Genomic DNA, 13983 nt, shown 5'->3' with positions numbered 1-13983 from the left:
TATACTATCATGCTGTTTTTTAAATTTAATATTTTTTTATCTGGATTCAAGACTTGAGCCCATATTTTCATAGGTTTTCCAAGATTCAGACACTAAAATGCCACAGATGTGTGCTCACCACACATAAGAGGCCAAAGCTTCAAGAGAAACATGGCATACTTCCTAAAGATATCTGTTGCCTATGCAACATTTGATGTTTCTAGTATTTGGCTAGTTTCAGGTTAAAAGAGAGCATGAAAATGATCAAATGGTTGAAGAAGAGGTGCTTTATTCTAGCTCTGTAGTCATAAAAGCAATTTCACAACTAATTAACGGTAGTTTAAAACAGGAACATATTTAGTCCAAGTAACAGAGAATAATTCCCTGACATCTAAACACTTTTCATTCTAGTATTTAAAGAATCATTTGATTAGAAGCTGATAAATATACAAAAGTGGTTAGATTTTGTTAAGTGATAAACTGAAAAGAAAAGTCTAAACAGTGATAGTTCTGGCTGAATGAGCCCATAAAAGGCTGTGGTGCTAAAATGCCTACCTGTTATTGAGCAGGTTAGATCTGCCCATCATCTAAAATCTAATTGGTCATTAATGAAATTTTCTTGTAATAGCAAAATTAATACTATTGGATAAAAATACTATTTATAAAGATATATTAATACAAATTATAATTAATTTGTATTTTTTTATCAATAAAATTTCATTACAATGGACTGCAGACATTTTGAAGAAAATTGAACAAAATAATTGATAACATTTACATTATCCTATACTTACAAAAGGCAAAGTGGAGAAATCATTACCCATGATTGTGCTCAATAGAATTATTCTTTACAGAACATAAGGCATGGTTTGCAGTTAGTAACACATTTGAACAAACAAAAATCTCAGCTATATAACAGGTCATAGACATTGAAGTATAAAAGCTAAGCAATACTTATGCTTGATATACATGCAAGGGCTATTGATTGCTACCATAGTAACCACTTTCACAATTTGATACAATGGAAAAACTTAGGAATGTTTTATTGAAAGGATTAAATTGAAAAGAATATTAATTTATTAAAATATTAAATTCCATCATTATGAACCAACAATTTGATATGCAATTCAAACTTTGATCACCAATCTTTTTAGAGTAAAGCAAAGATCAAATATTGTGTTTTGAATAAAATTAGTATTATTAAATATGTTATTAGTTACAATTATTATCTTACAGATATTAATCATAGTTCAGCACAATGATATTTAGTTGAATATTACATAATATTAATTTTGTATTAAAATAATAGTTAACCTAAACTAAAAAAAATAAATAAGTAAATAATAATGAAACAACTAATCAATTTATTATTTGAATAATAAATCAAAATATAATATTTTTGGCAGCTATCAATTATTTCCCAGTAAATTATGAGAACTAGTTAGTTTTATTAAACCAAAACTACATTATTAATCAGTTAATAAGATCACATATGCTTTAAATTTCTAAACATTAAAGTACAAGTCTTAATGTGAACTTTAAAACTTAATTTTGATCTATGAAAAATTACTTAATGGGTTTAAGTAACTCCCCTATCTGGAGCAAGTAAGTAAATAAAGTGGGTTGTATTTTCAATGTATGATTGTTTAAACTCTTTTATTAAAGAAAACATCATATCATTAAGTATAATATACCATTCGTTTATGTATAATTGGGGTAGCAACTTTGAAACTTCTTGTGCTGGGAACTAACTTATCTCTTTCAATTCACATTACTTTCTTTAATCAAACTGTTGTAAGAAATATTTAGATATATTTTAATTAGATGGAGTGTTTAATATTTACAAGGACATGAAATTCAATAAAAAATTACTATCTTGTCATGAAGAAAAAAGAAAATAGATACATCAAATAGAGGATCTATCATTTACTGTGAATTGGATTTTTTGAAGATTTTGTACAAAGTTTGTGATTTTAAGAGAATAATGTTGGTATTAAGTAATGGTCAGTTGCTCCTGGTTGACTCAAAATCATTGTAACTAACATTTTAACATTGTAGAGGTTTTAATTTTTGCTGTTACCATGCTTTGTGACCGATTGCCTCATTTATAATTGCAGACTCAAAAATACTTGGTTGATTTTCACCATTTGGATGATTGTTTAAGTTGTGGCGATAAAACATTAAATGACCAGAATTGTGTTTGAAGTACATAATGAATAACTAACTAGTTGAGATTATAGAATCATAGTTTTGTACCAATCTAATAAATGTAAGAGGCTCTATACTTACCAATCAAGTGATGTATGACATGGAATAGTCACAAGAGTACACAAGGTCTTGTGCAATAATTTAAAGAATCCCCACTTAACTTAAGGTAGGGACTTGAGCTTTCATTAAAAAATATAGATTTTAATACTCTGCATGAAATATCTCAAAGCTGTACCTATCGTTATGGCTCAATTTCTACATTTATTCCTTTAAATTTAGGAATAAGACTGTGTATGTCAAGTGGCCCTTGCTTGTTTTCATTTAAAATTTAAGTAATAAAATAGTGGGAGGAGATAATAAAGACTATTTCCAAAGAACTGGTATATCATTGTAAAACTTGAGCTGTTGGTTGAAAATTTGTTATTTTGATTTTTAGAATTTATTACTACTCCAGTCTCCTGATTAAATAATGAACTTTTAAGCCAGATGAGCCCAAGAAACTTTAATATAATCAACAGACTACCTTATACATTGACATTATAAATGATTATTGAAATTATTACTGTTTTAAAAAAATTATTGCTGCTGGCTTTTGATCAGACAAAATAAAAATAAACCTTGGATGAAACTTTAATTCCCTGAGACATTTGCATATGGTATAGGTCTTGTCTGGGGTTGGACAAGATCAAAGAACACAGAATTAGACCTCAGCTTCCCCAAGTCCTGCCAAAACACGACTTGCCATCTAGGACTCAAATCAAGATTTTTATATTAATAATATTTTTTTCATATTTGAACAAGCTATAATAAGGAGTAATAAAACCATAATTCCTCTAGAAATAAAATAAAATTCAATCAATTATGTATGGTCAACTAATAATCGGTAAATTATTAACTGAAATAACATATCACAACTTTAGAGAAACAGTGATGTAATTGTAATTTTTAGGAACAATTAAATAAATCTAATAACACAATTGAATGGTAGTTCATTGTAGAAATATACAAATTTAAACAAAATATGAATATTATTTTAATCTGTAGTACAATTTGTATCCCATTCTTTGCAATATATTACTTTAAAAACTTTGTTTTTGAATCCTTGTTCTCAGCTATTCATGACTCTTGCATGAGCAATGTTCCTACAAAGGTATGGTTCATTTTAATGTCTGCAACAAGAGACCATTGGTTTGGTATGACATTTAAGGAACGGCTGCTCTTTAGGCCTTGATTTATATAATAGCCTACTGGGAATCTGAGAATCAATTTTAAAGGAGCGAGAGAATTATATATAATTTTGCAGTGCTTTATTAGTTATTACAATCAGTATTTGCTTGAAAAAAAATTATTAATTTGGCAGTTGCCCCCTCCTGGGTACACCCATGTATATGTCCCACTTTTAGAAGTGTCCACAGTATTTGTTGTAGGATGCATAATAGTCCCACTTTGGATAATATAGTGGAACTTCGATTATTCCTCCCCTCATTCAACGTCTTTCTCTGTTAAGTTTTAACTGGTGAGGTGGGCTACACACAACTCCTATTAGGTAATCACTTGGTAAACGGCTTATGGGTATTAAACATTTCATGGGTTGACATGAAACATTAGGGAAGTCGATTCAGTCAGTTATCATTCTGTTTTATACGGAGTATATATATTGAGATCCCAAAGATACCACCTTACCATTATCATCCCGATATTGCCAAGACTACGATTATTTTTAACAGTAAAAAAAAAATTGAGCTGTAATTCTTCTGTATTACAATCATAAAAATAAATGTAATAAATTTACTGCAAACCCTGATGTGATTATTATTCCATCAAAGGAAGAGTTGACAATTTTACAAAATTATCACGGATTATATGTGTTTTTCTTTTCCTCTTCTACTCTCCAAACAACTACAATGACAATTAAATTGTAGACAGTGGTGTAGTGGGGCGAGAAAGCTTTTTCCAAAAATCCTATATATTAATAGGGGACCCGTGTTTTTCTTTCCGAGTATATATGTAACTCAACGATGGCCTACTGTGTTTCAAAGATTTTAAATAGCTGTCAAATAAATACCTTGTAAAGGGGTGGAGGCATTCTGGATCGCCGGATGTTATTCAATTCTTAGAAGATGGTGAGCATCCCAACACTAAAATTTACGACTACACCACTGATTGTAGATATTTTCCAACATGGATAGGATTTGGAACGAAAGAACAGTATTCTGCATGCGTCTGACGGTTTGCTCATTCATAGTTCGTAATGGTGTTTTAAAACACTTAGTAATGAGAAAAAAGTCCAACAGCCAATGTCTATAGAAAACTAAAGTGTTTCTTATGTGCTTGAAAATTGATAATGTATAACCACAAATTAGTAAATTTTTATGGTTGGGAGAACTAAAAAACAAGAGGGGTCTGAAGATTATCTACCGGAAATCGGGACCTGGTCCTTTAAAATGGTTTACGTTTATAATTTTGAGTTGTGCTTCTTTCATTCAGAATGTGGGATACATATATATTTTGGTTTGTATTAAAATCAATCACTTTTCCTACATCTCTGAAATAATAAAATCATTTTATTGGTGCTAAAATTAAGTCGAAGTATTCGTTATTTAAATGCCATTGAATATGGTTTCTCGCGCAAAACAAATTCCTAAAAGAAGTCTAAAGGTTGTTCCAGTTGAAATTTTATTTGTTGTTGTTATTGTTATCTTTTCCTAATGTAGTCGGTCAACTACAGAAAACATCTCTTTCATCAACTTGATTTATGATGTGTCTTGAAGCTTTCTACCTTTTTGAACATTTTTGCGCGAGAAAACTAAGAAGTTATTTCTTCTCTTATAAAGTATTCGACATTTACATTTAATTACTTCAAAATCAAATTACTGAATGTATGTATTATAATTATAAGAATAAAACATTTAAATATGCAATTAGTGGAAATTTAAATTTTTATTTCTTTTCTACTTATGTATTTATTTATCATGATATTTTTAGATGGATAGTGTTAAAGTTGCCCTACGTATTAGACCCCTAGTGAATTCTGAAATAGAAATTGGTTGCCGACCATGTATTGAACGAATACCTAATGAACCTCAAGTTGCTATTGGAAAGGGGCGTCAAATGTTTACTTTCAATTATGTTTTTGATGAGAATGAAGGTCAAACTAAAGTATATGATGATGCTGTGAAGTCATTAATAGACAACCTTTTTAAAGGTAAGATTTGGCAAGTAACAATAGTAGTTCCCTGTACTTTTATAAGTACAGCAGTTATTTGTTTGTTTGAAATTTTTTTTATATATTATATGCATGAGTTGGCTTGGCTTGGGAGAAGGTATTTTCCTATGGATATGGGTCCAGTAGAAATTCCCTGTAGTTTTTATAAGCACAGCAGTTATTTGTTTGTCGAAAAAATTTTTGCATTATTTATTATCGGATTGTGGTTGGCTAGAAACAAAGTATTTTCCTATGTATAAGGGTCCAGTTGAAATTCCCTGTACTTTTTATAAGCACAGCAGTTATTTGTTTATTTGAAAAAAAATTTACATTATTTATTATTGGAGTGTGGTTGACTAGAAACAAGGTATTTTCCTATGAATGTGGGTCTAGATTAGAAAAAAAAACAATCTCTGTCATAGATCATCTGGATAGGAATTTGTGGAAGGGACATAGGGAGGAGCTTTCCCTGGGGCCCGAGGGTCAAGAGAACTCTTATTCTCCAGGTCCTATTTTTTTTATTGTTCTAGAAAATTTCTGAGAATCAAGAAAAGTGAAGTAACAAATGTCACTATAATTATACAATGAAATAAGGATGAAACAAAAACTTGGAAATTCTAGGTAACCCTTCCCTCTTCTCCCATTTAGAGGAAGTGGCCTTATTGAAGGCTTCATCCTGGGCCCTTGTACTTCTCGCAGTGCTACTGGATTGGGGCAATAGATCTTTGGGCTAAATTCAGTATCTGAGCCATTGATTTTGAAGAAAAACTTGATTTTACATCCACAGATTTTTTACAGCTGATCAAGAATTAGTCCTTGATCACACACCATTTTGAAAATTTTTGAAGTATTGTAGTACTTTAGGTTATTTCAAAGCCTACTTTCACCATAGATTTCGGCTTAAATAATTAAATAACAGTGCAACTTATTTATGTTTAAATTGGCCTCTAAAGAACTGTTTTATCAATGATTTAGCTTATTTAAAATTATTAATAATCCTTTAAACCTTAGATTATCTAATGATTGTGGACATGCTGATTTAAATATTTAAATGAATTTAGTTAGAAATTTTGACCAATTATAAAAGATAAGGTCTTTTAAGATACATACAATGTGTAAATCTTATTTTTAAATACTACTTTAACTCTACCTTCTTTACATCTTTTTATTGTAGCCCTGATGAAGACCTACATCGTGGGTCGAAATATCAGCAGAAAAATAAATAAATAGTTTATAACTGTTTTTTCTTCTTTCTTGATCGGAGTCCTAACCATCTCCTTCAAATTGGCTTATGGTCATAAATATGTATAAATCTTATGTTCTAATACATTTTCCTTTCACTTTGAAATGTTTTAGATAAATTATTTTTACTTCAGGCATACAAATTAGATAAATATTTTTCAATAATTTTTTTATATAAACGTGATTGATGATAACAATTTACAGTGTTCCTCACAAATAAAATTATAGATAGTAAAATTATTCTAGGAAGGCAAAAAAATAGAACAAAAGTTGACACCAGATGGAAAATGAAAAAAACAAAACAAAAGGATGGTAATAATGACATCCAAGGACTTTTAAGGATCACTGTGTGATTGTGTGATTACCTGTGACTTTGTTGTCTAATCAGTGAAAAGTCTGGCTGAGAGGATATTTTAAAAATTAAACTTTTGGACTCTATGTATCTTGAAACGTAAAACCTTGAGAAGAGGTCAAATTTTCTTTTTTCTTGGTCAAATAAAAAGGTTCAAAAAAATATTAACCAAAAATACAATTTTTTCCTCATGGGTAATGACCCTACAGTTCTGAGAAACAGTCAAGAAATGATACAAGAAACCTTAGATCTGTGTATTTTGCATCTATATCAATTATTTCAATCATTGATCTGAATTTGACACTTATAATATAAACAGACAAGATTTTGATGTTCATCTAATTATCTACTAATTTTTTTAGGTTACAATGTGACAATACTGGCTTATGGTCAAACTGGATCTGGCAAAACTCATACGATGGGTACAAATTACTCTGGAGATGAAGAACTGGGAATAATTCCTAGGGCAGTTTATGATATCTTCAACAGAATTAATTCAGATCTTGAAAATGAATTCAAAGTAACTGTGAATTTTATTGAGGTATTTTTTTTTTCGTAACGATATACTTGCCTTGGTTCACATTTATATTTTATTTTTTAATTTAAATCTGACTTTATTTTACCAATTCGAGATACTATGTATAGTTGTAAATTTCAAAAATTCTACTCAAAATTTAATTTTAATTTTTATATTTGAAATGAATCTTCAGAATTAATAATTCTTGTTTTTTATTCTGTTCTTTCAGTACAAAGTCAGGCTTGATCAATTCAATTCATGATTTTATGTTTTCTTTACTTCATGTTTGTAAGTGATAAATGTATTATTCATTGAATTAATGTAATTTTCAGCTTTACAATGAAAGTTTATTTGATCTACTTACCCAAAAACCTCGTGAACAAAGCATAGTTGAAATGAGAGAAGTAGTCGGGGGAATATGTATTCCTGGATTGACAGAGATAGAAGTGAACTCACCTAATGGAACATTGAATAAATTGAAAGAGGTTAGCTGTTATAAATTAAATTCATTGAAGTTTGATATTACATATTTTCCATTTATATTATAATGAAGATATATTAGATATCATACAAAAGTTTTTTTATTTTCAATTAAGATATTTTATGTTAGACAATTGAACATAGTATTTAACCTGGAAGAAAATAACTAGGGTCAAAACTAAAAACAAAAGTAACTAACCTACAAAACAGAAAAAAGATTCAATGAATGCAAAAGTTCTGGTCCACATTGTAAGTCTTCATCAGGGCTACTAGGACTTTATACAATAAATATGATAATTGTGTAAATATGTAGAATGAAGGTCTATAAATGGATAAAATGAAAATATATATAAAGATTATATTAAAGAAATCATGAGCTTACATCTCCCTGGTTAAAACTGTATTACAGAATTAAAATTGAAGATATTTTTCTATATTAAAATAGTGTGTACTGCCAGTTATTTTTTATTTCTACACTTTTTTAATAGTGTCAATACACCATTATGTATTTTTAGGTTCAAAATAAAGACTTATTTTACTTTATCAACTTGTACAATACAAAAAAATAGCTTGGATTAATTAAAAAAATAAAAAATTGATTAATCTTCAATATAATATAATTACATTTTGTATTAAAGTTAATCTTAACGAGGTATAACTTTATTCTGTTTTGAAATATAAAATTTGAATTAATTTCAAAATTAATTGAATAAAATATTATGAAAATATGTTTTATTTGAAGATTTAAATTCTTTATTGTTGAAAGATTTTATTAATGTTACAAAAGCTGCTTGCATTAATTAGTATCTGCACAAAAATAGCCACTTGCTTTATTTCATCTCATTGAATTTAATATAAGTTTTTGATGTATTTGCTAAGCGATGTATTTTTAGAACCTTATCTTCTGTTCACAAAAAGAGGTAATATGTTACTTTAAAATAATAATATGGATCTCTCTAAACCTACCAGGACATAAAATTGATAAATATAATGAAATTTGTATTCTTTAGGCATGAATAGAATTAATAATATTCTCTAAGTAAGAAGTTACCCAGGAAATGGAATTGCTGACCTAAGCAAATATTGAATGGTATCCATGCACATGGAAAGAATAATTTTAACACTCTCAATTGGATGGTTGCAATACATCATTGTATTTATGGGCAAAGAAAAAACATAATTCAAACTGTTCTTTAAACCCCATGAATATTTATACTATGTGAAATCCTAAAACACATCTCACCTGCAATTGGATCATGAGCACTAAATGCATCATGCACTGAAGATGTCTTGAAGAAAAAAAATTGGTCCTAATCTTAATGAGAATGATCATCAGTGAATGGAGTAAAGACATCAGACGGTGCAGTGATAAAAGATTTTAATACTTTCTAATTTATTTAAATGATGGACTCAGCATTAGCTTGAAAATCAATATTGGTCTAAATGAGTATTCTTTAGAAAGATCCTAAGAAAAATCCTTCATAAAACTCCCCTCCTCCTATCTGCCTGATCTGACTTTTCTTGGTAGCAATCCGATACATTTGCCTATACTAGTCTAATCTTTGAAGAGTTTTTTTTTCTTTTAGGACTCCGATTGGAGTCCAAATTCCACACATGTGTGTGTCAATAGACTTGGGATTCTTTTGGATTTATTATTATTTACAATTTCGCTGTAAATTAGATTAATCTGGATAAAAAAACAAAGAAAAAAAACAGTTCTATAAAAGTGTCTTATTGTGGATAGACAGTATGGCCATCACTGTGCTCCAAACATCTAGTTTATCTTGCAGCAGTTGTAAGATCTTCATTTTGGAGTTTGGGAAGTGGATTTTGATTAATTATTTGACATTTAATATTTATTTTTATTGTATGGATAAATTGAAGGATTGATATTTTTTTATTTTTAGGGATCAGGAGGGCGAGTTGTAGGTTCCACTGCAATGAATGCACAGTCTTCAAGATCCCATGCTATTTTCACAATTAGTGTTAGGATAGTGAAAAAGTAAGTTTTTATTATTTTTTTAATTACTAAGCAAAGAAAATATATTAGGGTGTTACATTTCTCCCAAGTTGGTTTTTTTATGTCTAGTTTCCATCATTGTTTTTACTTGTCTAAAAAAATTTTATATTAACTTTTACACCTTTTAGTTATTGAAAAACTATTTTTTATTCTTTTTGTTTATCCTATTTGACTATTTTTAAAAATCTTGTCATAAACTAGACAATACATTTTTCTATTTGTAATTCTTTCTAAATTATTTTTTAAGGAATAATATTGTGAATTCTAAATTTCACTTGGTTGATCTTGCTGGTTCAGAAAGGTCTAAAAAAACTGGAACTACAGGAGAAAGATTTAAAGAGGGTGTAAATATTAATAAAGGACTCCTTGTTCTTGGAAATGTGATATCTCAGTTATGTGAAGGAAATCACAGCTATATTAATTATAGAGATTCAAAATTGACAAGGTTACTTCAAGATTCATTAGGTGGCAATTCTGTGACATTAATGATAGCTTGTGTCAGCCCAGCTGATTATAATCAAGATGAGACAATAAGTACCCTTCGATATGCTGATCGAGCCAGAAAAATAAAAAATAAACCAATTGTTAACCTGGACCCTCAGTTAGCTGAAATATCTAGGCTTCGAAGGGAGGTAATTTTATTTTATTTTTTGTTTTAATTATAATATCAAGTAAATTATTCTTGAAGTTTTTATTATATATTTAAAAAAAAAAAAAATTGACTAATCAAAGTATATCTTTCTACATAGTTTTTTTATGTATGACACATTGATTTAATTGAATCATTTTTTAGTTTTAAGTTTAACGGTTTGAGCTTTGAGAAAAAGCGACTCATACGTCATTAGAATTAACATTTATTTATCATCAATATTTGATGTGTTATAATTTATTTTATTTTTTTACACATCCTTTATAGATAGTTGTTTCATCTCCATGCTCTAAAATTTTATTTTAATATGGTTTGTGTGTTTATAATAATATAATTAGAATGAAGAACTTCGCTTGAAAATGATTGGGGGAGAAATTTCTGGCTGCCCTCCTGAACATCAATGTTTAGAAGAAAAACTTACGGATGCCTCAAAGAAAATTAATGAACTTAGTAAAGTTCTTGGAGCTGTTTTATCTCAAAATACAAACATGTTTGAAAAAACAATGTCTGTAGGTATTTATGTTTAAAGTATATTAGGTTAATTGTCTACTTCAAAATAAAATATAAAAGCATCTTTTGGTTAGATATAAAATAATGTTTGATTTTTGTTAAAAGAATTAATTTTGAATATGAAGAAGATGGTCAAAACGAACGAAAATAGTTCACCTCTATTTATTACCCGACGTTTCGTCCCACTTTCTAGGGCTTCATCAGGGCTGTTCAAGATGTTAGCTTTACAAACTTACTTAATCAGAATTACTCTAATCAAAGTCTGTAAAGCTATTATCTTGAACAGCCCTGATGAAGCCCTACAAAGTGGGGCGAAACGACGTGTAATAAATAGTGGTGAACTATTTTCGCTCTTTTTGACCGCAACCCTAACCATCTTCTTCTTGTTTGAAATTATATGGTCAATCATCTATAAATATATATAAATTATTCTCATATTTTTAAAGAAATTTTTGTTTTTGGTAAATAAATATCATTGATCTTCCGTTATTTAAAACCACTTACACCTGAGAGGGTTACTTGAACCCAAACTGAAAAGTAGCAGGTACGTGGTAAAGTGCCTCTGGACCTAGTCCTAGTTTGCTAATTGTTGCAGCGATAGCTAATTGTTTATATTTTTATAGTAAATGAACCAGCTGTAATTAAGAACCTTTTTTCAGTAGTTTTATTCTATGAAAAGTTTTTGTTCATTGTTTTTATATTAGCCCAATCAATGATAATTTGATGTAACTAAATCTAGTAAATATGGTGTATATTATAAAATATACTGACCTGTTGTAAAGCAATTTTTATATGATATAGTTTGATGAAGCCTTGCATTTTTGTGAAGGAAAGTCATCCTTTTTTTTAGTTCCTTGGTAACTGAGAAAAGTGGTAGCTCAGTTAATAAGCACTGTACTCGAATCCCAGGTTCAAGTCTTGTGGCAGGTAAATATTTATTCTGTTATATCTCCTGTGGGTCGACCCTGTGATCATGAAACTGACCCCTCCTGGGGCACACTTAGCCACCATAAAGTGGGTTTCCTTGATTGGGGGATCCGTTCGGAACAAACCACTTTCTTGCATAATTGTAGGCTTAGAAACAGTATTTTTTTTTACCAAGTACTGAAACTTTCATGGGTTGTAATTCTGGTTGAGGTTTGATAGCTGTATTTAGTCAAGCTATAAAATACATTATCAAACCTTTACAATTATGTTGAAGTTATCATCTACCAGTAACATAGACATAAATTAAAACCTAGAATGTTGGTCAAAATGTTAGCATAAAAACATTTTTTTTTTTTATAATTTTGAGATTTCTTCTGACCATCGCTCATTCTGACTATCCTTAAAAAAATTATTTAGGTTAATGTATTTAAAAACTATATACTTATATGCTTCTTGCTCACGTATTGTAGATTATTCAGGTAATTACATTTTAACGGAGACCTGTTCATTACAGATTGAAAATGCTGAATCTGCATTGAAAATAAAATTGAATGAACTTTTTAAGTTGTTGTTGACAGAAAGAATGTCCAATGATGAATCACATTTGAATGAAGTTAGAACTAAGATAGCTGAAGTCCAGGTATTATTTTAATAAAAATTAATTTTACCAATATTTAATTGATATTAATGCTTTGTACATTTATTCATGTTGTTTTCACTGTTAGGATGAGCAACAGAAGTTAGAAAGTGAAATTAGCAACCTAGACAAAGATAATGTGAAACAAAATGATGAAAAAGAGGATAATGCAGAGGTAGAAATGCAAGAGGATGTAATAAGCAAACAACAAGACCATGTTTTACTTCAGGCACAGATAAACCATGAAATATTTGTAATTATTAATTAATTATTTAATTATTTTTTAAAATAATACTTTTTATGCCACCAATATATGCTGTCGAATATGTCAATAATTCGATTATCTACCACTTCCTACCTTTAAATGTTATCTGTTAATATATAATGTATTAATTGTGTGTGCGTGTGTGTTATTTGCCTTTTTTCCTAAATAAAGTTCAGGTGTCATTCAATTAGATCCACTTGATTGTGTACTCTTTATGCATGTGAAATCACGGAGCACAGTTAGTCAGTGATAATCAGTGTTTAAAATTAGATATGGGATGATATAATTTATTTAGTTAATATAAATATAAAATTATTTAGTTTTAATTTTTTAAAATGAACTTTCTTCTAATTAGCCAGTTATCTTGCTATTTATTTAACATTCCTGCTAAACCTAGTAAGTAGAAAGGTGAAGCAAAGGTTGTCACATGTAAGCTTTATTTTCTAAATGAATGAGGAAAAATAAAGTCAAATATTTGAAAGCAAAGAGTAGGAATGTGGCTTTTACAATAAAGGCTCCCAACTTTTGGGGTCCCTTGGTATATCTATGGCTAATACAACAGAATAAATAATAACCTACCACATATAGTCTTTAATCCATAAAATTTTTTATCTTCATGCATTTTCTTTAATTTTGTTTGTTCAGATTTGTTATTATAATTTATCAGTTTTCAAATTCCAAATTTTCATGGAATATTAAAAATAGGTTATTTATGTTACTTACCTAATAAAGTCCCTACTTCTGTTATAGAGATATGAAGCTGCAAAAGTTGTCAATAATTTTATGTTGAGAAAAAAAAATTAAAATTGTGCTTTAAAAAATACCTTAGTCCATTTTATAAATTCTATTCATGACCCCTATTTCTTCCAAACATTGATCATTTTATTTCAAATGATATAAAACCCAAAATCATATTGCTCATCCAGAATGAAAATGTCATGACTCAAAAAAAAATATTTTTTTGTAAGGATGAATATTTGACACGGGTTAGG

General features: G+C 28.9%; 2 protein-coding genes across 11 annotated transcripts in view; one reads left to right on the top strand and one right to left on the bottom strand.

Moving 5' to 3' along the window:
* The window catches only part of LOC106682578 (armadillo repeat-containing protein 2), a 16502-nt gene extending 11937 nt beyond the window's left edge, over window positions 1-4565 (bottom strand). The window contains exon 1 of one of the 2 annotated variants that reach the window (XM_014423513.3): window positions 4253-4565. The gene's annotated coding sequence lies outside the window, so the exon portion shown is untranslated. Of the gene's footprint in view, window positions 1-773; window positions 1008-4252 lie in introns of those variants that run through there. The other variant, XM_014423512.3, reaches the window with a different exon arrangement.
* The window catches only part of LOC106682577 (chromosome-associated kinesin KIF4), a 34929-nt gene continuing 22392 nt past the window's right edge, over window positions 1447-13983 (top strand). For 7 of the 9 annotated variants that reach the window (XM_014423506.2, XM_014423507.2, XM_067051741.1 and 4 more), the window contains exons 1-9: window positions 1447-1584; window positions 5173-5392; window positions 7349-7527; window positions 7836-7988; window positions 9891-9985; window positions 10251-10635; window positions 10991-11161; window positions 12604-12729; window positions 12815-12979. In XM_014423506.2, the coding sequence (XP_014278992.1) occupies window positions 5173-5392; window positions 7349-7527; window positions 7836-7988; window positions 9891-9985; window positions 10251-10635; window positions 10991-11161; window positions 12604-12729; window positions 12815-12979 (1494 nt within the window). In that variant the 5' untranslated portion in view covers window positions 1447-1584. Of the gene's footprint in view, window positions 1585-2197; window positions 2354-4824; window positions 5067-5172; window positions 5393-7348; window positions 7528-7835; window positions 7989-9890; window positions 9986-10250; window positions 10636-10990; window positions 11162-12603; window positions 12730-12814; window positions 12980-13983 lie in introns of those variants that run through there. The other 2 variants (XM_014423503.3, XM_014423502.3) reach the window with 2 other exon arrangements.

Source organism: Halyomorpha halys, unplaced genomic scaffold (assembly GCF_000696795.3).
Source record: "Halyomorpha halys isolate HHAL.00 unplaced genomic scaffold, Hhal_1.1 Scaffold425.1, whole genome shotgun sequence".
NCBI classification, from domain to species: domain Eukaryota; kingdom Metazoa; phylum Arthropoda; class Insecta; order Hemiptera; family Pentatomidae; genus Halyomorpha; species Halyomorpha halys.
The sequence above is the reverse complement of the archived record's forward strand: the minus strand, read 5'-3'. Positions and strand labels throughout refer to the sequence as shown.